We start from the raw sequence: 26,064 nt of genomic DNA, 5'->3' as shown, positions 1-26,064 counted from the left end.
TGCTGAGTGGAGGATGGGGTGGGTGCCAACCAAGCTGCTCAGTGGGACACATCTGTCAGGCCATTTTCAAAGGGTGAAAGGACCCAGGTCAGCTGTCCTGAGCAGGAGCTGGAGATGGTGTTGAGGTGGGGATGAGAGACTGGAGGAGGAGGGTGAGAGACTGCAGGGGGAGGGGGAGAGACGGGAGGGGGAGGGGTGAGAGACTGGAGGGTGGGGGTGAGAGACTGGTAGGTGGGTGTGAAAGACTGGAGGGAGAGGGTGAGAGACTGCAGGGGGAGGGGGAGGGGTAGAGACTGGAGGGGGGATGAGAGACTGGAGGGGGAGGTGAGAGACTGCAGGGGGAGGGGGAGAGACTGGAGAGTGGGGATGAGAGACTGGAGGGGGAGGTGAGAGACTGCAGGGGGAGGGGGAGAGACTGGAGAGTGGGGATGAGAGACCGGAGAGGGAGGGGGAGAGACTGCAGGGGAAGGGTGGGGGTGAGAGATTGGAGGGGGAGTTGGAGAGACTGGAGGGGGAGGATGAGAGACTGGAGGGGGAGGGGGTGAGACTGGAGCGGGAGGGGGAGAGACTGGAATAGGGGAGAGACTGGAGGGGAGGTGAGAGACTGGAGGGGGAGGGGGAGAGACTGAGGGAGAGGGGGAGGATGAGAGACTGGAGGGGGAGGATGAGAGACTGGAGGGGGGAATGAGAGACTGGAGGGAGAGGGGGAGAGACTGCAGGGGGAGGATGAGAGACTGGAGGGGGAGGGGGAGAGACTGCAGGGGGAGGATGAGAGACTGGAGGGGGAGGGGGAGAGACTGGAGCGGGAGGGGGAGAGACTGGAATAGGGGAGAGACTGGAGGGGGAGCGCGGGCTGTCCTGGACATGGAGCCCCGGGAAGCTACAGCCCACACTGTGCAAACGCAGTGATTCTGTCCCTGCCTCTGACAGGGCATTTGTGTGTCAACAGGTTCCAGAGGTTTGAGCACTAAGGTGGGGGTGAGAACAAAGCCCCCTCCAGGCCCGGGGTCAGCAGGGGTAGGCTTTGCAAAAAAGCCTTCCTTGGGCTGATGTGAGCAGGGACACTGAGGACCCCATCCGTCACCTTCCCGTCCCTGATACAGGACAGAGGGCCACAGTGCCTCTGACAATGTCAAGGTCCCAGACAAGATGCCTGAGCCCAACCCCCAATACAGAAGGAGCCTCGGTTTGTTTCTTAATGAACTACATCCCCCCCTTATCTCCAGGCCACCCAAACTCTGGCTGTACAAGGAGTGGCTGCCCAGGGTGAGGACGCCAGCCTTGTCCCAAGCAGCACCTAGGCAGGCAGGGAAGGGTTGCTTCCCTCAGTCATTTCCCGAAGACATCCTGGGAGCCCTGGCACCTGGTCCTGACCCTGCTGACACCTGTGCCTTGCTCAACACCCCCTTCCCACTGTCCCAGCCAGTCCCCATGGGTGGCCCAGGGCACTGAGCTCAGGGTCTGCAGATTGTGACCCCTGCTGCAGGGTCTGCTCCACCTGGGTGTCTGCACTGCCAACCTGGCCAAGAGGACGAACAGTCACCTTCTGACACCTCAGTGAATTTGAGGGGCAGAAGAGGAGGCCAGGGCTGGTCGCCAATGGGGAGAGGTGGGCAGCCTCACCTAGCATTGATGTTTTCTGCAGGACATAGCACCCCTACTTCATCTGAGCCACAGGAACTTGAAAACAGTTGTTGTTAGGACCAATGTCCTAAACCTTGGACCTTGCTAATGGGTGCGTCACAGCTCTCTGCCTTAGGATGTTGGGGTTCTCAGGTGTTAGACACTGGCTAGAGGTACAACTGTCTGGTGGGCAGTTCCGAGGAGCCTTGTCAGAGGCACAGCCAGGGAGCATCTGTGCCTGGGGACAGCAGAGAAGCGTGGGGTTGGGGTTTCTCACAGAGCAAGGCCAGGTCGGAGGACAGAGGGCCAGGCGGAGCAGACCCTGTGAGCAGAGTTTCACAGTGGTCAGGCCCTCGGCTCAGTGCTGGCAGGACTCCATGGCAGGACAGGGTGACATGACTCACAGGATATCTTCAGCAAGCATCTTTGGGGGGCAGCTTTTCCAGGCCAGTGTGGGTGCTGCCCAGAAGTGGGCGGGCGTCCTCACCCAGGACACTCAGCAGGCCACCTGGGGGAACAGGTGGTTTTAGTTTGTTGAGAAACTGCAGTGAGGCTCCTTTTGTTTTGGCTGTGGCTCAAGCCTCTCCTCTAGACTTCCAGCATGCTTAGAGAGCTGGCTGTGAAATGTCACAGGATCGGGGACAGGGCAATGATGGCAGCTGTCCCCCTCAGCGTCCCTGCCTGAAACCCTGTGATGAAGGCTTTCCTTCAACCGAGCCTGCTGACCCGACGCTGCGAGGGGGCTTCCCTGTCACCCCCACCTTAGTGCTCACTTCTCTGGAACCTGTGGACACACAGCTGCCCCGTCAGTGGCAAGTAGATGGAATGGTTCCGTTGTCACAGTGTGAGCTGTGACCTCCCAGGGTCCACGTCTGGGACAACCCACCTTCCCCACCCAAGTCTCTCATCTGCACAGCAATACCGCCTCAGCTCCTGCTCCAGGACGGCCGAACTCAGCGTTCAGCCTTTAAAGTCCTGAGAGACATGGCACACTGACCAGCTGGGCTGGCACCGTCTCTATTCAGGTGGTAGCTAGTGGGCACCTATGGAATATGAGGCATGGGGCAGGCAGCGGGCTCAGGGTGAATCCTCGGGAGGGAAGTGGTCAGTGCCCTTGATTCACATAAGGAAATTGAGGCAAAGGAGACATGACAGAAGGGTCTCCCCACCCCCACACCTCCTATTTCTCTCATCCTGCTGCAGAGGCAGGACCCCATGACGCCTGCTTGGGAAATTTGCAGGTGCACAGAAGGGGGTCTTCATGTCTATGGGTCTGTGTGGGACCCCCTCCCACTTACCTTCCTATGACTGTCGGTGGAAATGCACGCTGATTCCATTCCCTGGTGGGGGCTGGAGATCCAGAAGTCCTGGGCAGAGGCAGCCACAGAACAGAAACCGCACTCAAGTCCTCAGACATGCAGGCCGAGTTGCACCCTGGGAAGGCAGAGAGATGCACACAGCCCACCCAGAGCAGGAGCTGGGTTTCCCACTTGCCCGTGTCTCTGAGTTGAACGTGGAAGTGGCTCCACCACGGTTAGGGCCATGAGGCAGGTGGGCAGGCTGCTTGTCCATGAATGAGTTTTACTTGGGGCCCTTACAGAGCAGTGGGGACCGGCACATGCTGGCCTGCCTAGGCCACCACCCATTGGTTATGTGTCCGTATACTTACAGGCAGCAAGGAGGAATCTGTGCAGGGGGGCACTTGTTTTAGAAACTGTGCCCCACTTCCCAGGAGGAAACTAACAGTGGCAGTAGGCTTTCTGCCATCAGATGAAGAACTGGTGTCTTACTCTCACTTCAGCTCGGGCGGTGCCTCTGGTCAGTCATGTTGACAGCTCTCACACCGAGACGGCGGTGCTCACATGTAATCCAGAAGACCCCTTCTCCCACACTTGGGCGACCTGGGAGAGAGAAGAGAAGACCCAGAAGGACGTGCACGAAGCGATGGCCACGAGATTCTTGACAGAGGAGCCGAAGACATACTTTGGAAGAAAGATGGCCCTTCACACATGGTGCTGGCAAAACTCGACATCCACACTGGGGCTGCAAGCAGGTCCCCATCTCTCACCCTGTGCAGAAAGAACTCAAAATGGACCAGAGACCTTAGTTAAGACAGAAACTTGGGAACAGCTGGAGGAAAATGTGGGTCGAAGCTTTGCCATGAATTTCCAAATAGGCATCCAGTGGCAGAGCCCCAGGCGAAGGGGTAAGCACCCAGTACTTACATGACTTAGAACCATGGTCCTCCTTATCTCGGCCTCTCAGTAGCTAGGATTATAAGCATCAGCCACCAGCACTTGGCTTCATTTATTTTTATGTGGATCCATTGGTGTCCAAAGGACAATCACATCTCACTGCATTGTGATTCGCTAAGAAACCTCTATTCCCTAAGACACCAGTTACTAACTAGGATACTCTTTGTCCTTTCACTTTGGAGCTTTTTCTGCTATTAGAGCATGCTATTAACATTCATGCACCTGACAGGAAGAGAGATTTCATCCTAAAAGCCCCATAAGATCCCCATCAGGTCCCTCATCAGACACTCTGGTCCCCAGAAGCCAGTGGGTAGCTACATTCAGAGTGATGAAGGAAACAACTGTCACCGAAGAGCCCTACAGACAGGAAGAGTGGATTGAGTAATGGAGGCATTCCAGGGGTCTCTGTCCCTTCATCCTGCTCTAACAAAATACCTTAGAATCAACAGGAATGGATTTCTCACACTTCTGCATGTTGGCGAGTCAGGGTCAAGGTGCCAGGGAAGTTCATTGTGTGGAGAGTTCAAGCTCTCCCCTGTGACGTGGCATCTTGTTGTGTGTCCTCCCAGGATGAGTGGGTGGAAGGGTTGAACCCAGCCCCTCAAGCTTTTCTCTAAAGGCACACACACTGTCCATGTGTCAGGAACCTCATGGCCTAATTATTTCCCATGACAAATATAACAGCTAGTACTAGCTGGTTGTGGCAGTTCATGCCTGTAATCCCAGCACTGGGGAGTCTGAAGCAGGAGGGTTGTGAGTTTGACACATTGAACGACCATATTTCAAAAATAAGTAAACTGTTATCATTGTGGATCAATCTCTAAAGTGCCTGCCTACCAAATGAGAAGCCCTGAGTTCAAACCCCGGTATCACCAAAAAAGGGAAATACATATATAAATGAAATTTAAATGCTAGTACATTTTTGTTTCTCTATGGTTAGGACTGATAAAAAAGTATCAGTCTGTGCCAGTTAACACACAATACATGAACATATAATTATGACATCAGCCACTGAGGGAGTGGGACTGGAGCAGCCTTTTTTATGTTACTGATTGATTTGCACTGCTATAGGTTCACATCAGAGGGGTATCACTTTTTCCTGTTAAATGGAACCCCCGTGAGTCCCTATAGAACATACACAAAAGAAAATGGGTGGAAATAAATTATTCAGTACACAAATCCACAAAAGAGGTAGAAGAACAGAAAATGAGGGACACAAAGGCCATAGGCATATGGAAAAAAACAACAAAAGGACTGAAGTCCTTCCTTAGCAGGAATTGCTTTCAATAGAAATGGAACAGACTCTACAATCAAAGGATAGAGCATGCCAACATGAACAGAACACACCTCCCTGCTTGCTATCTGCAAGAAACTTACCTCATTTTCTTTTTCTTTTTCTTTCTTCCTTCCTTCCATCCCTCCTTCCTTCCTCCCTTCTTTCTTATATATATATATATATATATATATATATATATATATATATATATATATAAAACAATTATGTTTGTATATAAAATAATTATATACATACAATTGTTGAATTCTAGGGATTATACCTATGCAGGTTAGGCAAGTGCTCCACTCCTAGAGGCACACACGCCCAGCCCAAGAGACTCACATTAGATCAAAGACACAAAAAGCTCCTAAGTGAAAGGACAAAGAAATTCCATGCAAGTCATGACCCCATGTGAGCAGGGCTGGTTGAACTCATTTCACCCAAAATACACATTCAATCAAAAAAGTTTACAGGAATCAAGAAAGACACTGACTATTCACAAAAGATTCAATACAAAAAGAAGGGGAAACTTTTATACACATTACCTCACTGAAGAGTGGGCAATCCTAAATTCATGCCTGTGCAGTGCAGCGTCCTCCCTTGGCTAGGCAGAATTTAGGGTAGCCAATGGAGCAAAGTGGTTTAGACCGCCAAAGCAAAAAAAGGAGGACGAAGGAAATAGAAAACAATGAAGTCTAGGTGGGTTTGTTCGTGCTCACTCATGCTGTTGTCCCAGGTACTGGAGAGGCTGAGGCAGGAGGAATATGAGTTCAAGGCCAGCCTGAACACAATTAGCATGAGACCTTTTCTGAGAAAACTAAAAGCAAAAGTACTTGAAGTGTCGCACCAGTGGGGGAGCATTTGTCCATTAAGCACAAGGCTGAGCTCAATCCCCAGTACTGCAAAAAAACAAAAACAAAATACTATGTGTCTAAGTGCATATGATGTCAGGTATGGCTGTACCGGGGTGCTGAGTGTCCATGTCAGGAATCGGGTGTCCTGACCTCATGGCCCTGCTTCACCCCTCTCTGCGCCTAGCATTCTAGTGTGCTCTCTGCCTTTAAGAGGACAAGATGACAGCAACTGTCTAAGCATCTCCCTCCCCTATGGTCCCACCACTGCAGTCTGACTTATGGAACCTGATTGGTCACCTGCCTGGATCTTAGCCAATGACAGAACAGAGAGGATGGTCTCTGCTGGTCTGTCAGGTGCCAGTCATGTGACCTCTCTCTCCAAGATCCCCTTGGTGCTCCTTCCAGGTGAGGAATCTTGTGATACCTGAGAGAGCAGAGTTAGGGATGGAGCCTCTGCCTCCTCTAAGCCTAATTTTGGGGCTATGCCTGTCCCTCCTTGTACCTTTTGTTCACAGAATTCATGGCAGCAACTCTTCCCTTCCAAGCCCTATTTTGCTGTCTGAAGGTTTGATATGGGGTTTGCTCCCAGCTTCTAGGCCAGCTACTTGTGTGATGCTCAATCTACAAACTTTAACTGTTGACTTGCTATGTGCCAGTGTGTCAGGACCTTACAAGCTGCTGGACACAGGCATCAACAAGACTGAAGATGTTCCTGTCTCCAAGGCACTGACACTCGGGCAGCTTACAGAGAAATTGGGAAGACAAAGGCAGATGGAGTAAGTTCACATGAAAAAAAAATCATGGCAGCCAGTGGGATTGTACACACTCGCAATCTCAGCACTTGGGAGGCTAAGCCAGGAGAATCGTGAGCTCAAGACCAGCCTGGGCTACATTACAAGACCCTATCTCAAAAAGGAAAAAACCATGGCTTGGCATATCTGCTTTTTTGTCCCCAATATCCCAAAATTCAAAATTATTGTCACTGTTTTCCCATTCCTTTCACTGTGTATGTGATGGGTCACTTTATTTCAGAAATTTCTATTTCTCAGTCTTAGAAACTATCCCCAAATTATTCCATTGGCGATTTTCTGTTCCTGTTCCCACCTGCTGTTCTTTTTGGAAATAATTTTATTCACTTATTGAATTGGTCCTCAAATATTCTGAAAGATTGACTCAATTTTGCTTCCAAACCATCAACTTATATTTTCCTTTATTATCTTGACTTTCTTATTAAATAATTTGTCTGAATGTTCCTTTTTTTTTTATAGTGTCCTGTTCTTGTTTCATGGATACAGGATCTCCTCTTACCTCTCTGAGAACATGATGAGAATTTTTTTTTTGAAGTACTGGGCTTTGAGCAAGGCAAGCTCTGTACCATATGAGCCACATCTCCAGACCAGAAAACAAATTCTATGTCATAAAAACTTAAAATATAATAAACATTTGGCTAGGAACTGTAGGTCAGTGGTAGAGCACTTGCCTAGGATGCATAAGGCTCTGAGTTTAAGCCCCAGCACTTCAAAAAAAAGTTGATAAAAATGAATGCAAAAACAATAATGAATTGCTTTACTGTTGTGGGAAATTACGAGCTGAGATAGGGGACTCTGAGGCAGATTAGCACAAAGCAATGTTTATTGTGCTGATGACACAGACCCAGCGGACTCATGTCCAAAGGCTGAACCCCGGGAACAAAGGGGTCTCACCTTATATTCCCTTCCAAGCAGGTTAAAAAAGCAAAAAGCAAAGCCCAACCCACGTATGGCTGCATGTGACTCCATTGGCTATTTCATTCCCCCAGTGCTATGTGACCTTCATGTTTTAATTCTTTAAGTTTTATCTCTCTGCTTTGCCATCCTCTCCCCCTGTCTCCTTAGAACACAGCCTGTCTGTTTCTCTTCTGGCCCTCCTCCCTGCCACATTACAACTTTGGGTGAGACATTTGCAAGAAGGATGCAAAATTGATGAAGGAATGTCAAACAAAATCACAATGTGGTAGCACTTCATACCTAAGAGGGAGCTATAATAAAACAAAATAATAACTGCTAGCAAGGATGTAGAGAAAGTGAAGTCCATTAGCATTGCTGCTGGGAATGTGACATGGTGCAGCCTCTTTTTGGTTCCTCAAAAAGTTAAACACAGGGCTGGAGGCATGGCTCAAGCAGTAGAGCGCCTACCTAGCAAGTGTGAAGCCCTGAGTTCAAACCTCAGTACCACCAAAAAAACAAAAGTTGAACATAGAGTAAACATATAATGCAGCAATTTACTCCTGGCTGTGTACCCAGCAGTACTGAAAACAGATTCTCAAACAAGCTCTTGATGCAAATGTTCACAACACCCTTATTCACCACGGCCAAAAGGTAAAAACACAAATGCCCATGGATGGAGTGTATAGACAAAACTGATTTCAACATACAGTGGAATATTAATCAGTCTTAAGAAAGAACGAAGCTCTGCGTTGGTGGCTCACGCCTGTAATACTAGCCACTTGGGAGGCTGAGATAGGGAGGACAATGATTTCAGGCCAGCCTGGCCAAAAAAGTTTCCAAGACCCCATCTCAATGGAAAAAAGCAAAAGGTGGATGTGGTGGCAGGAGCCTGTCATTCCAGCGACAGCAGGAGACTTAGAACACTCATGGTCCTAAGCCAAAAGGAAGAACCCTGTCACCGGAGCAAAAAGTGAAAGGAAAGTGAAGAAGTGGAAAAGAATCACATCTGCGACCTTCGTAAGCAGCAGGCCTTTATTAGGGAGAGGAGACCTGAGAGGGACCCTCAGCCAGCAGAGTAACACTCAGAGAGGGGCGAGAGCACGCCTTTCTTACAGGCTGGGGATTTTAAACATTCCGTGGTGGGAAGAGGGAGGCTGGAGGGGGATGGGTTGGGGTGGTTGGGAAAGAGGATGGGGGAGGCGTTGGACATTAGCGGGGAGGCCATTAGGGTTGAGCAGGTATGCGTGTTGTTATCTCGACATTCCAGCAGTTCCAGCATTTGCATTGTTTCAGTGTTTCCTAGCAAGTGGGAAGTCCTGAGTTCAAACCCCGGTACTGCCAAAAAGAAAAAACAAAAAAGAAGAAGAAGAAGAAGCGTTGCTACATTGTGTGCTTATAAATGTACATATTTATATACGCAAATACACTTACTGCCTCCCAGATTTTTGGTCGTTGCTTGCTCTGTGATCACAGAGTTGGTTCTTTTAAATCTTTCTCTTTTTCCAGGCGCAACAAGGTTATACCTTGTCAGGAAGGGATGCTGGGACGATATAAGAGGACGATTTTACCCTTAGTTCCCCCCTCTTCTTAGATAAGGAAACTGAGGCCCAGGAAGTTTTCCCAGTCACCCAGCAATAAGTGCCATCTGGCGCTGAAGCCTGCGTCTCCCTTAGGGCCCCAGGCCACCCACTCTCCGTACCCTTCCTAGAAGGTCTAGCTCCATCTCAGAGCCCTCGGTGTGCCCTCGTACGTGTGAAACATCGAGTATTTTAGTGAAGAGAACACAACACACTCTTTCCTTTCCTACGATATGTCAAATCTCGGTTCTAACCAAAGGGTCTTAATCTATCAGAGGACTTGGGACCAGCACGCAAACAGGCTGCTAGTTCTTGGAGCTTAAGGGAGCGAAACCAAGTGTAAAAGTGAGTGTGAGGGGCTTCCGGAGGCCATTGCTTCTAAAACAGTGCCTCTGAGCGGCTAGACGAAGTGGAGATTTCTACCACGCTCCCTAAACCTAGTGTCGCATAGCCTTTTGGGAAATAGAGTCCTCGTACTCTCCCTGGGATCAGCACCCGGGGACGGGACTTCCGGCGCCCTGCTGCGCATGCGCGCCTCTCTCTGCGTGCGCGTTCACGCATGCGCACGGCTGCTGCACTGCCCTCGCTTCCTGTCTGTCCCAGTTCACTTGCAGCCTTCGCTCCCAGACTTGGTCCTCTGGTCTGTGAGAACAGCGTTGCTAGCGGGGTTGAGGGCCGAGCGACCGGGCGGGCACTAAGCGGGTGCTACTGTGCGCGTCAAGGTCCGCGTGGGCCGGCGGAGGCGCGAAGGGGAAGCGAAGAGCCCGCGGCGGAGGACCCGGCGGGCGGCGGCGGCTGGACCGGGCCCGGCGCGCGGCATCCTCGGCGGACGCAGCCGGACGGTGAGTGCCGAGGACGGCAGAACTGGGCCCCGGGAGGGACGTTCGGCCTGAAGTTGTCCCGAAGGCCCTGGGAGCCCCAGGGCGGTGGGGAGGTCGGGACCTGCGGTCCGGGTGAGCGCGGCCTGCTGCAGCAACCGCGCGGGCACAGCGAGGGGGCAGCGCAGGTTCCGCGGCCCCGGGGACGGAGGCCCGGCGGGCTGCACGGGTCACGGCGCTCCGTGAGGGGCTGTGAGGACCGGGAATGACGTCCTGACTCCGCACCCCGACACCCCTTCCCCCAGCTGTCCCCGCTCCAGGATCCCCGGGTCTAAACGTCATGGGCACCTCTGTTCTTTGTCTGCTGACCCCCCACTCCCCCAGCTCTGTCCTGTAGAGTCACCCGGTGTAGTGCAGGAAAAGTCTCTTTTGCCTGGATCGATGGAGGAGGAAGACACTGGGCTGGGGAAGATGGGTGACTTGACCAAGGTTAAGGTCACAGGTTTGTTGGTCGCAGTGCTAACGGGACTGCAGTGTTCTGTCCGCTGTGGTCCGGTTTAGTTAAGTACAGCATCAGCCAAGTTTAGGCGGGTACTTTAAAAACCAAACCATTCTTTATGCCCATTAACACCCCTACCCCCTTTTTTGTGATAGGATCTTGTTGTGTGACTGGTACTGGCCTTGAACTCATGATCTTCCAGCATCAGCTTTCCAAGTGCTGGGATTGCGGTGTACACCACAATGCCCAGGCATTCATTCCATTTTTGAGAGCTCAAATTCTCAATTCCTGTGGCTTCTTTGATTTTAAGCAATTTGAAGAGCCAGTAAGCTGGGATGTGGCTCGCAGGTAAGAGTTTGAGCTGGGCATGTACAAGGCCGTGTTTCGATTCTTAACACCACAACCCAAACCAAACAATAATAAAATGAATGCACATCCCAAGAAAACTTTCGGTTTTTGTGCCTTGTGTTTAATAGTGGCAGAGCATTTGAGAAAGGGAGTCAAGGCTTATATTCAACTTTGAGTGTCTAAGCCATCCTGTATCACCTGATGATTTAGAATTTAAAAAGTGTGTGTTTCCTGACTGTCACTGGTTTTTTTCCCCTCTTGAGTTTTCAGTAGGTATACTCCGTTTGATGGTTCAGCTAGATAATTCCTGACTGAAGTGACCTGCTTCTCCTCCCTTAGGTCCACCCTCAATAGACTACAGTTTCCCAAGAGCAGCAGAAAATGAACAGATTGAAGGTGAGTGTTCCTGTTTGTGTATATTTTCTTTCCCTCTTCTTCGTAATACATTTGAGGAGGTTTATAAGGATCTGTTCTTTAAATGACAATGTAGAAATGGATAAAAGATATTATCAAGTGAAATGCAGTCAGAGAAGCAAATCAGCACTGAGAGCCTTTTGTAAGGTCTTTGGTGCAGGTGAGTGATAGTTTAGGGCTAATGAAGCTATTGCCAAGTAGCACTTTTTTTTTTTCCTTTTTTGTGGAACGAGTTTGAACTTAGGGCTTCAAGATTGCTAAGCAGCTCTCTACCTCTGGAGCCTCACCTCCAGCCCTTTTTGCACTGGTTATTTTGGAAATAAAGTCTTGCTTTTTGCCAGAGTGAATACTGAGATCCTCCTCTTTTAAGCTCTCTGCTGTTTTTTTTTTTTTTTTCCAAACTCCCCCATCTCTACCCAGCTGACCTTGAACTACAATTTTTCCAATCTTAGCTTCCGGAGTAGCTAGGATTACAGGTGTGCATCCCCAATGCCTGGCTTGATAGGCTAGATAGTCATAGAAAAAGGAAAGTAACATCCATTACATCATCAGTGAAAATGAAGACATTACAAGACACCATTGTTGTTACCTGTGAGTTTTAAAGATTTTTCTTTGTTAAAGTAGGTATAATTGCAGATAGCTTTCCTAATAAACTATTGTGGTGCATGACTTCTCTTTGTCTTTGTTTTTTGTTTGTTTTGTGGACCAAATTGTTTAATCCAGGGATGAAATCAGGATCATGGGGGCATGACCTGATCATCCTTTACTGACCTGCTTCTCCTCCCCTGGGTCCATATTTCTGTCTGTTTGGGTTGGACAGCAAACAATGCAAGAATATTCACTAACAAAGATTTTTTCACTTCCTATTCACATTCATTTCTCAGTATTTTGGTTACATCTTTACCACTTTCCTGAATCTGTAGGTAAAGAATACCAATGACTTAATAACAGGCAAATCCAGTGTACATTTTCCAGTCCTTGCCTCATACGGCCCTTCATCTGCTTTGACATTTGTTGCTCTCAAAGTCGTACTTCCTTCACGGCATCTCTCCTTTTACTCAGACACAAAAAAATATGTATTTCTGTATTTGTCTGTAAGTGATAGCCAGTCTTTCTTTAACAGAGTGGAGACTACCCACAATGCCATTCTTTTTGAATATATAATGTCTGGTGTTTCGGTTTTCTAGAAAAGTTTTGGTATGTTTTCTCTCAGTATACGGTGACATCCACACGCTGCAGTTGGAAGATAAATGTTTTATTGATAGTTCCCCTAATATGTCTCTTTCTGCTGTTTATTGTTTGAAGAAACTAATTTGTTTATCCTCAGTTTCTCAGTTTGGAATGTGTTGTCATAGTGTTACCTTTAGCGAATTTTTTTAATTCCTTTTATGCCTTGAACACTTGGTAGCTTGATCTGGAAGTCTGATCAGGTCGATTAAGTTCACTTCTTTTGTCAGGACTGTTTTTCATGGCATTGCTTCCTTTCTTGCGGGGTCTCTGTCACCCTCCTGGCTCTGCTTTTGTGAGGTGAGCGTCTTCTGCTTGATGATCATTGCCACAGTCTATGGATTCCCTTGGGAGGCAGAATGGCAGTCCACTAATTCTACCCTTTCTTCCTCATTTACAAGCTAGAGTACTTATCTGAAACTCAGCTTCACTTCATTTTTGTTGTATATTGGAAGACAGGAAGATAGTTTTCAAAATTTTGAGTAGCATTTTTGGTTTTTTGGCTGGTTATCATGAGGCCATGGGTTTAAAAATGTTTCATGTTGGCTGGACACAGTGACTCATTTCTGTAATCCCAGCTACTCCAGAGGCAGAGTGGAGTATCCCAGGCCAAAAAAAAAAAAAAGTTACTGCAACCCCACCTCAACGTCAAGCCAGGCATGGTGGTGGTACACACCTTAGATCTCAGCTATCAACAGGCAGAAGTAGGAGGACTGGTCCAAGGCTGCCCCAGTCAAAAACGAGACTCTATCCAAAAAATAACTCAAGCCAAACAGGGCAGGGAGTGTGCCTCAGGTGGTACAGAGCCCCTGCCTGGCAAGTGTGAGGCTCTCACATGCTAGGCAAGTGCTCCACCAAATTTCAAGTAGCTCAGGTGACGTGAAGTTGCAGATCACTTGGATATTTAAGTGGTTCCATCTGCGGGCAGGGAAGACCCCTTTAAGTTGATTTCCAAGTCCTTTTGAAATACCTCATATATTTGATAGCATTTGTTTGTAATCAGTATTTTATGTAGAAATAATTTGAGATTTACAGAAGAGTTGCAAAGAAATCACATTCTTTTTGCTCAGAAACTTCAGTTCTTAACATTTTACCACATTTGCCTCTGTGTGTGTGTCCATACACATTTATGCATGCACATATTTCCTGTACCATTTGAAAGAGGGTGCCACGTGTCGTGCCTCTTTGCCATGTAATGCTTCAGATTATCCCTCCTATAGGCAAGGACATTCCCTTACGTATCAATGGCACAATTAGAAAATTCTAATTGTACTTCATTTAAAGTACAGTTCATTTTCCAATTTTGCTAGTTTCCCAGTATTTTCCTTTATGGCAGTCATTATTTCTGGTAGAAGAGTCAGTCCAGGATTATGAACTGCACTTAGCTTTCATGCTTTTTTAAGGCTATTTAATGTGGAGTAGTTTCTCAGTGTCATTATACTATTGGAAGAATTATAGGCCAGTTATTTTATTAAAAAGTCTTTGAGATTAGGTTTCCCTGATGTTTGCTCACGCTTTGCATTTAGATTGTGAATTTCTGGCTGAACACTACATGAAAACTTAGATTTCTGGCTTAGAGTAGGATCTGCACACTAGAGAAGACGAATGTCCTGCTCCTGTGGGGTGGAGTGTGTGTGAGCGCTGATGACATCAGATTGATGAAATCGGCTGCATTGTCCATGTGTTCTCTGTCTTTGCTGACTTTCTGCTACTTGTGAAGGGCAGATGAAATCTTCTGCAGTTACTTTGTTGCTTTCTTTGGAATTCTGTCAGTTTTTGCTTCCTATATTTATTACTTGGATAAACCTTCAAGATTATGTCTGCCTAGAGTGCACAAGGCCCAGGGTTTAATGTCCAGCACTGCATTTAAAGAAAAAAGATTTTAATGTTTTTCTCAATTACCACTTTGCTGTTGAAAAAAGCCACTGAGTCCTTTTTGAGTGATGTGGGCATAGTACATCTTACTTTACCTTCTGCTGTTAGTGTGTTTGCGTCTTTGCATTGAGCACGCTTTTCTTATAGGTAATGTACAGCTGGGCCTTGCGCTTTGTTTTTATCTACTCTGACAATTTCTGCCTTTTGGTTGGGGATGCTTAGACCACTGCTGTACAATGTGTTTGTTACTGTATCTGGTGAGGTTAGAGTCTGTTCTGTTTCTATTTGTCCCATATTTCTTCTAAGTCTTCCTTCCTTTTGTTTTTTGTGTTTTGTCTTGCTGCAGGTGCTGGGGATTGAAGCCAGGGCTTCATACATGCTAGGCAAGCCCTCTACCACTGACCAAACTCCCAGACCCTTGATTTATGTTTCTTATTATGCCATCTTACGTCCTCTGTTGGGCCTTTAACTATAACACTACTTTGTTACTCTGCTAGGTGTTTGGGATTTATAGTATGCAACTTTAATGTATCATAGTTTACCTTCCAGAAATACACTGCTTTACATAAGAGCTCACAACAGGTACTTCCATGTCTCCTCCCTTTGGTCATTACACTATTGCTGAATAATGATCTTTTAAGGAGTTTTACCTAATGAGAGAATTCACAGCTACCATTTCTAGTCCTCTTTGTTCCTTTGTATAGAACCAGGTTTAATTTGCTATCATTCACTCCTCTCTGAAGACTTTTAACATTTCTAATTGGTGAGGAAATCTTTCAGCTCCTCTGTCAGAAATATCCTCATTTTTCCTTTGCTTTAGTGGGGATTTTTGCTGGAGTTTTTCCCCAAATGCTTTAAATGTATTCCTCCCCCGCTTCTCAGTTGTAGTGTTTCCAAAAGAAATCTGATCTCACCTGTCTTTGTTCCTCTGTATATAATATGTTCCCTCTTTTTTCATTGCTGTTTTTCAACTTTTCTGTTTCTCACTGGTTTGGAACAGTTTTCTTGTGATGTGTCGTAGTGTCACCTTCTTCAATTTTCTTTGTTTGGGGAGTGTTGAACTTCTTGGATTTTTCATTTGTGGTTTTCATCAATATTGGGGGAATTCTCCTCCTCATTACTTCCCCACCTTCCTTTGCTGGTTGAAATTGTCCCACAAACCCCCTCTCCCCCCAAATATTCTTGATTTCAATTTTCCTGTCGCTTTCATTTTATACAGCCTCAATAACTCTGTTTTCATGTTTTGTTTTATTTATCCCTGAAATGCCATTGATCTTGTCCAGTGTAATTTTTACCTCAGATTTTATACTTTTCACCAGTAACAGTTCTGTTTGGGTCTCTACTCAAGTTTTTGAACATGTGGAATACAATTATAAACTGTTCTGGTGTTCTCTACTAGTTATAACATCTCAGCCATTTCTGAGCTAGTCTTTATTCACTGGTTTCTTCCTCATAGCTTATATTTTTCCTGCCTATTTCTCCCACTCTCACCTCCTTCTCCTAAGCTCTGTCCCTTCTCCCCTGTTCCACAGTCTGGAGAGGTCCTTGTTTCCACCTCTGATGGGTCACCGTCCTTCACTGCATAGGGACCAGTGTCTTGAGAACCATTGCTTCTGTGTGTGGGAGGGTTGCAGGAGGAGGGTAAATCCAGTCCATTAGTTCATCACCACTAAAAGCACATGTCTTAATGTTTGAGTCATAGTTAGAAAGCCTTACCCCACATGGAGGTTACAGAGAAATCCACCTGGTTCCTTCTTTTCTTGTAAGGTTTCATTTTGACATTTAGATCACTGACCCAGTTGGAGTTGGAGTTTATTCTTCTATGGTGTGAGGTATGGATGCAGTTTGATCCATGTCCAAGTGGTTAGCATTTGCTTTAACAAATTTGTATTAATCAGTCTTGTGTGACTGCAATGAAACGCCAGAGGCAGCTCACTTGTAAAGAAAAAAGGTTGCTTATCTCACCAGTTTGAAGGTTCATGGGTGTGATGAGGCTACAGCTCCATTTTGGGCTGTGTCACATCACAGTTGAGCTATGTGTTTAGGAGCTCACATTACCAAATAGGAAAGTCAGAGTCTGGTGTCCCTCAGTCCCTTCTGAGGGCACAGCCTCTGAGCTAAGGACCTCTCATTAGGTCCCACCTCCCCAAAGTTCTACCACCCCCTAACAGTGCCACCTGGGGATCAAGCGTTTAATCACAGTGCACTCTTGGGGGACACTTAGGCCACACCCAAACCATAGCACAAATGATTGGGACATTCCTGTTATCACCTAATCAGAAAAGTCTTTCTAGATTCACTTTTCTTTTTCTGCTCTTTCGGGTTTTTTTGTTGTTTGTTTGTTTTCATTGGTTTGGTGGGGGAAGTTGTGTTTTTGTTTTGGTTTTGGTGCTGGATTTTGAATCTAGGGCTTTGTGCATGTTAAGCATGTGCTCTGCCCCTGAGCTACACTTCCAGCCCTACCAAGCTGTTTTAATCATAGAGGCCATGTTTAAAACCTAGTACTGTTAGGCCCCTTTCATAGCTTGTTTTCCATTTACAATTTTCCTGGCTGTTCTCCATTCCTCCCTTCCCAGTATGGACTTCTGTGTCATCTGGAACAAATTCTGGACCTTGTGTCTTTGCAGGAGTAAGCTTGTTGTTTTTGTTAGGATCATATTTCCATAAAGTAACTTAGGGTAACTGACACCTTTATGTTATTAAGTTGACCTGTCCAAGAGTAAGGAATATTCCATTTGTTCCTCTCTGCCTGCATACCTTTCAGGAGTAAAGATATCCTAGTAGAAACACCCTGTGTGCATTTGGGTTGCATCTTCTTACTCTATGAGAGCAGGGCTGTTGATTTCCATGTTACCTGCACTGTGACATGACAGTTGTTTTATGGATTTGGTCTCATCGTCAGTTCTCTGAGTTTTAATGTCATCTGCAAATGAGAGTCATTTCTCCTTGGTTTCATTCCTTTAGCTGTTTCCTCCCGTTGGAGGAAATGAGTGTTTTACCTCGCTCCTGATTTTAGTGAGAGTGTGCGTCTTTTCTCCACTGAGGAAAATCCCGACTTCAGTATTCATTTCCATTTCTTATTTTCTGAGAAAGTTCCTGAGTTACTATTCTGTGTCCCCTTTGTTAAACAAGATTCTTATGTGAGGATTTTTTTTTTTTAAACAATCCAGTCTCTAAGTTCTAAGCATTCTTTGCCCAATGCTCTTGTTTTAATTATTTAAAAATATGGGTCAGGAGACATAATTTGAGTTCTGCTTCCTGTATGAATTTGGTTCCACTGGTGTTGATCACTCATATTGATGCTGCTCTTTCATTCATGCTCTTTTCCTCAGTTCGCCAGTGAGTCTTGCTTTTCTTTTGCCGTTTGTAGCGAAGAGCAGCCAGTGTGAATGTGCTCCAGTGATTACCCCAACTGATGCCTGGTTCATTTCTGGAGACCATGGCTGCGGAGTATGAGAGCTGTCTGGGAGGCCACCTTGTTAGATGGCCATCACTTCATTTTCCTAGAAGAGGAAAAGCAGCAGCCAAGTCAATCTGTTCAAATTGCTTTCCGTTAACAAGGGTTTTCTACATTTGCTGTATGGGAAGATCCACGTACAGTGTGGCTAGGGATAAATAAATACTCTGGTTTGCTGAGACAGCCCTGGACTGCACCTGCATTCCTGGTGTCCCACCCAGAGGTTTCTCTTTGGACAGTGCATACATGGTCGCCCTGATAATGGACTCTATGACATCTGGCTGCCAGAGGTTTCTCTTGCAGACTCAGCACTTGTCCTGCTGCTCTGTAAACTGACCCCAGGTACCAAGCAAACTGCTCGGGTCCTGTGGCTCATTTTCCTGTCATCAGTCTCTGTTCCTACTGGAGCCCCAGCCTGTTAATTGGCCTCAAGTCTTCAAGGGCTCTACTGGAGACTGCCGACTTTGCTACAGGCAGCCTGGATACAGTGTGTGTCCCAAGGCTCTGATTTCTTGGGTCTCCTTCTTGTCTCTGTACATCAAGGATATGCATGAGACACTGCTGGTGGAAGAACTTCTGTGTTCCGGTACTCTTAGTAGAATGGAACTAATTTTTTTTGTTGAGTTGGAGTTATTTTCAAGGCGGGAAAATAATTGTGTATGTTTGATTTACTCTCTTGAGTTAGAATTAATTGTTATTACTGTTATTGTCAGAAGCTGACTTTGGGAATGTGCCTTCTTGGCATCTTTTGACCTGTTCTTCTTCGCTAAACACTTAAATATTGATGCTACTTCACTGGTACTTTTTATACCTCATCATCACCTTTCTTCCTTAATCCTGTAGAATACACAGTTCACCTTTCAGGACTTTAAATTAATTGGATCTGTGAAGCCTAATTGGAACATAGAGTTGAAGTAGTTTGGGTTGTGTTTGTTAATCTTCTTCGTATATCACGCTAATAACAACTTCAGGTGTTCATTCAAACTATATATTGCTGCAAGAATAAAATGTTTGAGATATGATGCTTGAGCTGGGCTGGGGGGGGTGGCTCAAGTGGAAGAGCACCTGCCTCCAAGCACAAAGCACTGATGTCTTCAACCCCCAGTACCCCCTCAAAAAGAAGATGTTGCCAGGTGCCAGTTGCTCACACCTGTAATCCTAGCTACTCAGGAGGCAGAGATCAGAAGGATTGTGGTTTGAAACCAGCCTGGGCAAGTAGTTCATGAGACCCTATCTCAAAAAACCTTATCACAGAAAAAATAGGTTTGTTGGAGTGCTCAGTGTGTAGGCCCTGAATTCAAATCCCAATACCACAAAAAATAAATAAATAAAGATGTTAAGCTGAAACTCTAAGTAAAAAAAAAAAAAAAAACCTAGCAATGCGGTTAACCAGAGGTAACTGGCTATGCAAATAAAAGAGGCAAAAAGGATCTGAGAGCTGAAACTGGGTGAGAGCACCAGGATAGTGATGAGAAGGAAAGAGACAAAGCCTTAGTCGAGTGCTGAGGACCATGAAGGGATCTGAAAGGGGAGGGAATGGCCAGCAAAGAAGACCCAAGAAAGTGACAAGGAGTAAAACACATGTATTTGTTTATATGTGTCTCCTCGTTAGGCTGTCACTGTCTTGAGAATGGGAGTGGGGTTTTACTTGTATCCCCAAAACTCACATAGTCTAGTTGCAAAATGGGAACTCAGTTGTGTTTTGATTTTAATTTTTGTTTCTTACATATTGAACACCTCAAAGGTAGTCAAGCTCCAATATCGTTTGTTAAGTTGTTCAGTGTTCACAGTTAACTGTACCAGTGAACTTGAGAAAATCTTGTCTCCAGTGCCTTTTTCATGTCACTCAACTCTGTGCTGCCGTTGCAGGAACCGGTGTCCTTCAAGGGCGTGGCTGTGGACTTCACCCAGGAGGAGTGGCAGCAGCTGGACGCTGACGAGAAGACCACGTACAGGGACGTGATGCTGGAGAACTACAGCAACCTCGTCTCCGTGGGTGAGGCCGCTTGCTATCTAAACACTTGAAATTTAGACTCTTCTTGAGTTTGAGGAAACAAATGGTAAGCTCTTTTTAGTTCCTTTTGGGCAGAGGTCAAGTTTTGTATTTTTACCTCTCCATTGGAAGGTTCTGATTTTGATAAGTAAAAAATGGGGTCTTTATTGTATAGCATGGGTGGCAGCATCTTCTGCAGTCGATTTCTGAAGTCAGCCAGCTAGTCCAAGTACCTCTGCATTTCTTGTTAACAGGGTACCATGTTACCAAACCAAATGTGATCATTAGGTTGGAGCAGGGAGAAGAGCCATGGATGATAGAAGGTGACTTGTCCTCTCACAGTTGTCCAGGTGAGTGAGTAGAATGTCAAATTTTAGAAAATGGTCATCCCAGTTGTAGGGCAGCTTTAGGAACTTGATGCTTAAGGCTTTACACCAGATGCAACATAGGAGTATGGAAACTCTTGTTTGTCTTCAGAAAAAGTATTGTGATAGGGACGTGACCAGTTGGGGAAATTGTAGTCATCACATTGAAAGGAAATTTATAATTAAACATAATGAGCATTGACTTTGTATCATAAACTCTTCTAAGCCCTGGTTGTGAGGTCTCTCTAAATGGTAGGAAATTTACAGCAGTGTAGAGAGACAAAGATGTGGGAAGAATCTAGGGTGGTCATCTTGGTATGCAGTGATGTCTTGCCATTTAATATAAATTTTGATGCATTTCTCCCAGACGTAGTCCATACTTAATATTAAGTTACCTTTGCACATGTGCCCAGTAATTATTCTCCCACTGACCTTTTTCCTCCAAATCATCCCACTTCTTCCTGGATCAGCACCCTTTCAATGACTTTACACTCTGCTCATAATTTCTTGGGTTTTTTTTCACCTTTCCTACCAAAGATTGACTATTTGTAAAGTAACAAAGGTGCTTATGTTCAGTGTGGATTTACTCACTTTTTCCACTACTACTGAGTTCCTGCCCACCCTCCTCCTTCCACACATCTCCCCACCCATGTATGTGTGCATGTGTGCAAAAAAAAAATCAAAGGAAAGCAAGCCCTATACACTCATAATTAGTTTTATTTGTGGACAGTGGTCCTAAGTGAGAATCAGTCCCACAAATGAAATATGTAGATACCACTCCCATTCGGTAGCTTGTGTGTTCAAATTGACAAGGTTTATTTAATTGTGCTTCTTTTCAGGAGAAGTCTGCAAAGCTGGTGACCTAGTAGAGGACATTGAAGGCAAGCATTTGAGGCAAGCTGTCGACATCAACAACCAAGACCTGCTGGAAGACAGAGGGTGTGCATTTGAAAAAATGTGCAATGTAGAATCTCTCCTTGTTTCACCAAGCATGATAGCTCACAGTTGTGTCTCCTGTGGAAAGAATTTAGAATCTATTTCAGAATTAATTAGTAGTGATGGAAGCTATGCAACAAAGAGATTTGGAGAGTGCATTGAATGTGGAAAAACATACGGAGAGACACCCTATGAGTTTAATCAAAATAGGGATGTCTGTTCTCAAAGTGAGGAAAGTGTTCTCCGGGAAAGAGCATCTGGGATTTCATAAGAAAAGAAATCTGTCAGAAGGCTAAGAGGGATGAAGAGGAGTCAGTGGCATGGAGTGGTCAGGCAAGGGGGTTTCAGGATTTCCTAAGCAGACATCAAATCGCCCTGGGCACACTGCAAGGACACAGAGGTACCTTTACTCAGCCCAAGGACATTAGGATGCTTGCTCTGCAGACTGCTAGGGCAGGTGGGTGCAGTCTCCCCCCATATCCTCAGCTCTGGTACATAACACTGGATCTGGAAAGAAAAAGGCTCCCTGAACCAGTGCTGCTCCCCATGGAGACCTCTCCCCATGTCCAGCTTCCGCTTTTTTCTACTCCCCACACCCCTCCTTTCCACACCCCTTCCCTTCTCTCTCTAATCCAGCCCCATGTACCCAAGATCCCCACCTGCTGCCGTTCCTCTGGGGAAACTGAGTCTTTCAGCCCATGGACCTGGATCAACTCAACTACCAATTTGTGGAACAGGGGCCCAACCCATACCTGTTAGCATACACGAAGGAAATCGTGTCTGGTTTGCACCTGGTTGTCCTCCTCCATGACATTGGCCGGGGAGCTGGGGAGATAAATCAGGGCAGTTGTCAGAGGAACAGCCAGGGAGCAGCTGCACCCGGGGACAGGGATGGTGCAGCAGAAAAGCCCCGGGGATCTTCATAGAGAAGGCTGGGTGGTAGAGAGGCCCGGGGGTATCAGAACATGTGAGCAGAGAGGGTCACAGAGTGCAGGCCCTGGACTCAGCGCCCAGTCCATCCATGAGAACTGTGTGGACTGGGGTCATCCAGCAGAGCCTGTCGGCAGAACGCCATGCCAGGATAGGGTGCCATGTCAGGAACAGACTTGGAGCAGCAACCTTTCCAAGCTCAGCTGAGTGCTGCCTAGGACAGGCTGGGGTCCTCACCCTGGGCTGACAGTCGGAAGGCCACCTGGAGGTGAGGGGTGGGAACTAGTTTACTGAGAAACTGAAATGGGGCTCGTTTTCCTTGGCATGGGGCTGAAGCCTCTCCTGTAGGAATTCAGACATTGTCAGAGGGATACTGCCTTTCTGTCCCAGAGTTGGCGACGGGACGGTGATGGAAGGAGTCCTTGCCAGCACCTGCCGGAGGAAGGCTCTCCTAAAACTAAAATTTGCTTGGCACCCCCCAGCTCTACAAAGTAAGAAGTCGTGAAAGCTTTTGGACCTTGGATAATATCACAGCGCTGGCCCCTAGGGTGACGACGCCATCGGTCTCCACAACACGGTCTGTGTTAGAGCTCTTTGGCCAACCGCACCCAGAGTCACAGGTGACACCATGAGTGTTAAAACTCCAGGGCCTTGTATGTGCAGCCCCTCCCCGCTGATGCTGACTCAGTTACAGCTGTCAGTCCTAAGGGGTGGTGACCTGCTGTGACAGCTCGAGGGCCTAGGTCTTTGGAACCACCAGACTTGACAGCAACCTGTGACACAGCTGTGGGGCCTACGGGGTCAGGACCACTGGTGCTTGAAAACAGTTGTTAGGACCAATGTCCTAAACCTCGGACCTTGCTAATGGGTGCGTCACAGCTCTCTGCCTTAGGATGTTGGGGTTCTCAGGTGTTTGACACTGGCTAGAGGTACAACTGTCTGGTGGGCAGTTCCGAGGAGCCTTGTCAGAGGCACAGCCAGGGAGCATCTGTGCCTGGGGACAGCAGAGAAGCGTGGGGTTGGGGTTTCTCACAGAGCAAGGCCAGGTCGGAGGACAGAGGGCCAGGCGGAGCAGACCCTGTGAGCAGAGTTTCACAGTGGTCAGGCCCTCGGCTCAGTGCTGGCAGGACTCCATGGCAGGACAGGGTGACATGACTCACAGGATATCTTCAGCAAGCATCTTTGGGGGGCAGCTTTTCCAGGCCAGTGTGGGTGCTGCCCAGAAGTGGGCGGGCGTCCTCACCCAGGACACTCAGCAGGCCACCTGGGGGAACAGGTGGTTTTAGTTTGTTGAGAAACTGCAGTGAGGCTCCTTTTGTTTTGGCTGTGGCTCAAGCCTCTCCTCTAGACTTCCAGCATGCTTAGAGGGCTGGCTGTGAAATGTCACAGGATCGGGGACAGGGCAATGATGGCAGCTGTCCCCCTCAGCGTCCCTGCCTGAAACCCTGTGATGAAGGCTTTCCTTCAACCGAGCCTGCTGACCCGACGCTGCGAGGGGGCTTCCCTGTCACCCCCACCTTAGTGCTCACTTCTCTGGAACCTGTGGACACACAGCTGCCCCGTCAGTGGCAAGTAGATGGAATGGTTCCGTTGTCACAGTGTGAGCTGTGACCTCCCAGGGTCCACGTCTGGGACAACCCACCTTCCCCACCCAAGTCTCTCATCTGCACAGCAATACCGCCTCAGCTCCTGCTCCAGGACGGCCGAACTCAGCGTTCAGCCTTTAAAGTCCTGAGAGACATGGCACACTGACCAGCTGGGCTGGCACCGTCTCTATTCAGGAGGTAGCTAGTGGGCACCTATGGAATATGAGGCATGGGGCAGGCAGCGGGCTCAGGGTGAATCCTCGGGAGGGAAGTGGTCAGTGCCCTTGATTCACATAAGGAAATTGAGGCAAAGGAGACATGACAGAAGGGTCTCCCCACCCCCACACCTCCTATTTCTCTCATCCTGCTGCAGAGGCAGGACCCCATGACGCCTGCTTGGGAAATTTGCAGGTGCACAGAAGGGGGTCTTCATGTCTATGGGTCTGTGTGGGACCCCCTCCCACTTACCTTCCTATGACTGTCGGTGGAAATGCATGCTGATTCCATTCCCTGGTGGGGGCTGGAGATCCAGAAGTCCTGGGCAGAGGCAGCCACAGAACAGAACCCACACTCAAGTCCTCAGACATGCAGGCCGAGTTGCACCCTGGGAAGGCAGAGAGATGCACACAGCCCACCCAGAGCAGGAGCTGGGTTTCCCGCTTGCCCGTGTCTCTGAGTTGAACGTGGAAGTGGCTCCACCACGGTTAGGGCCATGAGGCAGGTGGGCAGGCTGCTTGTCCATGAATGAGTTTTACTTGGGGCCCTTACAGAGCAGTGGGGACCGGCACATGCTGGCCTGCCTAGGCCACCACCCATTGGTTATGTGTCCGTATACTTACAGGCAGCAAGGAGGAATCTGTGCAGGGGGGCACTTGTTTTAGAAACTGTGCCCCACTTCCCAGGAGGAAACTAACAGTGGCAGTAGGCTTTCTGCCATCAGATGAAGAACTGGTGTCTTACTCTCACTTCAGCTCGGGCGGTGCCTCTGGTCAGTCATGTTGACAGCTCTCGCACCGAGACGGCGGTGCTCACATGTAATCCAGAAGACCCCTTCTCCCACACTTGGGCGAGCAACTGTGAGGCCCTTGGTCTGTCCCTCGCAATGAAAATGAAAGCTCCCTTGCTAGAGGGTGAGAGGTTCCGGGGCAGTTGTTACATTTTGTGTCTTTTTGGCAGCTTCTCACATCCTTTGAAAAGTAAATGTAGCTCTGGGTACAGGTGGTGTAGCTAAGGTGGAGCAATTTCCTAGAACGGGCAAAGGGCCCACCTGAGAAAATGTGTGACCCAGCAGCACACAGGAAGTCAGTCAGTGTGAAGGTCTGGGGTGCTGTGGTAGTGAAACTCCAGCTTCATTCCCAAGTTTGACAAGTTCTTGTCAAGAGAAGAGGAAAGTCAAATCCCCCCAAGCTCATCCTTACTTAGCCAGTCAGGGGGCATGAACTCATCCGTGAGCAGCCCCATCCATTGTGACCTTGGAACACCCAGCTCTGGAACCCACCCTGAGCTTGGTGTGGGCTGGGAGAGGCAGGCAATGAGGCCATCAGGCCAACCTGCATAGGAATGGAACGTCCTGACGCTGTTTGCCGTTCCATCAGGACATCACCGCCTGTCCGCTGAGGTCCTAAATGACAAGTCTCGTGGGAGACCTTTCGGCAGCCATGTTTGCAGCTGCGGCCCTGGGGCACGCTGCCAGGCGCCACTCGCTGAACTTACATGGCACTTCACGCCAGACATCTGTGTGCTGGGTGACGGGAGGAGCTCACGCCCTCCGGCCCTGGCGTCCACCACCTGTACTCAGCCTCCTTCCTGGGCTCCCTGGACGAGTCCCTGCTTGGATCTTGAGTTGGCCGAGATGTTGAAAGGCCATCGGTTTTCTCAGAGTCATCTGAAAGGTGTAGCAGAAAGAAAGCTGATCGGCACCCACAGTTCTACAAAGGAACAGCTCTCTGTCTCTGCATTGAATCAGTTCTGTTTTGGTCATTTGTAAAAAGGGCTGAAGATGGATGCCAGCCAGACATTCAACTGCTGCGGGGAGGCTCCATCTTTTTCCAGGTCTCACAACATTCAGACTTGCCTTCCTTGAAGTCCACTCCACCCACCTCCCCACCAACTGGGATTACAAATCTGTGCCACACGTTTCACATTGTAATTTTGAATTGTAAGAACTTGTCACCTTTCTACTTATTTGAATTAGCAAATGTGTTCATGGAGATGGGTTGAAAAATGAAGGTACAGATTTAAAAATCTATTTACTAGGAACAGAAGACTTTTAAAAATCTTCTGTCTACTGGGAACAGACTGAATAAAGGCAGAAAATTCACCAAA

The 26,064-nt window shown here is 47.6% G+C and overlaps 1 protein-coding gene and 1 long non-coding RNA gene across 3 annotated transcripts; one reads left to right on the top strand and one right to left on the bottom strand.

The window, feature by feature from the left end:
* Positions 1-8,732: 8,732 nt before the first annotated feature.
* LOC141424053 (uncharacterized) lies at positions 8,733-9,846 on the bottom strand. Its single transcript, XR_012448874.1, has 2 exons — positions 9,146-9,846; positions 8,733-9,049 (listed from the first exon to the last, which is right to left on the bottom strand). It is a non-coding gene; the product is annotated as an uncharacterized lncRNA (long non-coding RNA).
* A 42-nt stretch (positions 9,847-9,888) lies between these two features.
* LOC141424048 (RB-associated KRAB zinc finger protein-like) lies at positions 9,889-26,064 on the top strand. Of its 2 annotated transcripts, none has more exons than XM_074076099.1 (5): positions 9,889-10,133; positions 11,296-11,352; positions 19,799-19,925; positions 20,177-20,272; positions 21,127-26,064. In XM_074076099.1, exons 2-5 carry the CDS (start codon positions 11,338-11,340, stop codon positions 21,492-21,494), a joined length of 606 nt encoding a protein of 201 aa, XP_073932200.1. In that variant the 5' UTR covers positions 9,889-10,133; positions 11,296-11,337; the 3' UTR covers positions 21,495-26,064. The 2 variants fall into 2 exon arrangements, with proteins under 2 accessions (XP_073932200.1, XP_073932201.1); XM_074076100.1 differs by lacking the exon at positions 9,889-10,133 and adding an exon at positions 10,932-10,956.

This window comes from Castor canadensis, chromosome 6 (assembly GCF_047511655.1).
Source record: "Castor canadensis chromosome 6, mCasCan1.hap1v2, whole genome shotgun sequence".
NCBI classification, from domain to species: domain Eukaryota; kingdom Metazoa; phylum Chordata; class Mammalia; order Rodentia; family Castoridae; genus Castor; species Castor canadensis.
The sequence above is the reverse complement of the archived record's forward strand: the minus strand, read 5'-3'. Positions and strand labels throughout refer to the sequence as shown.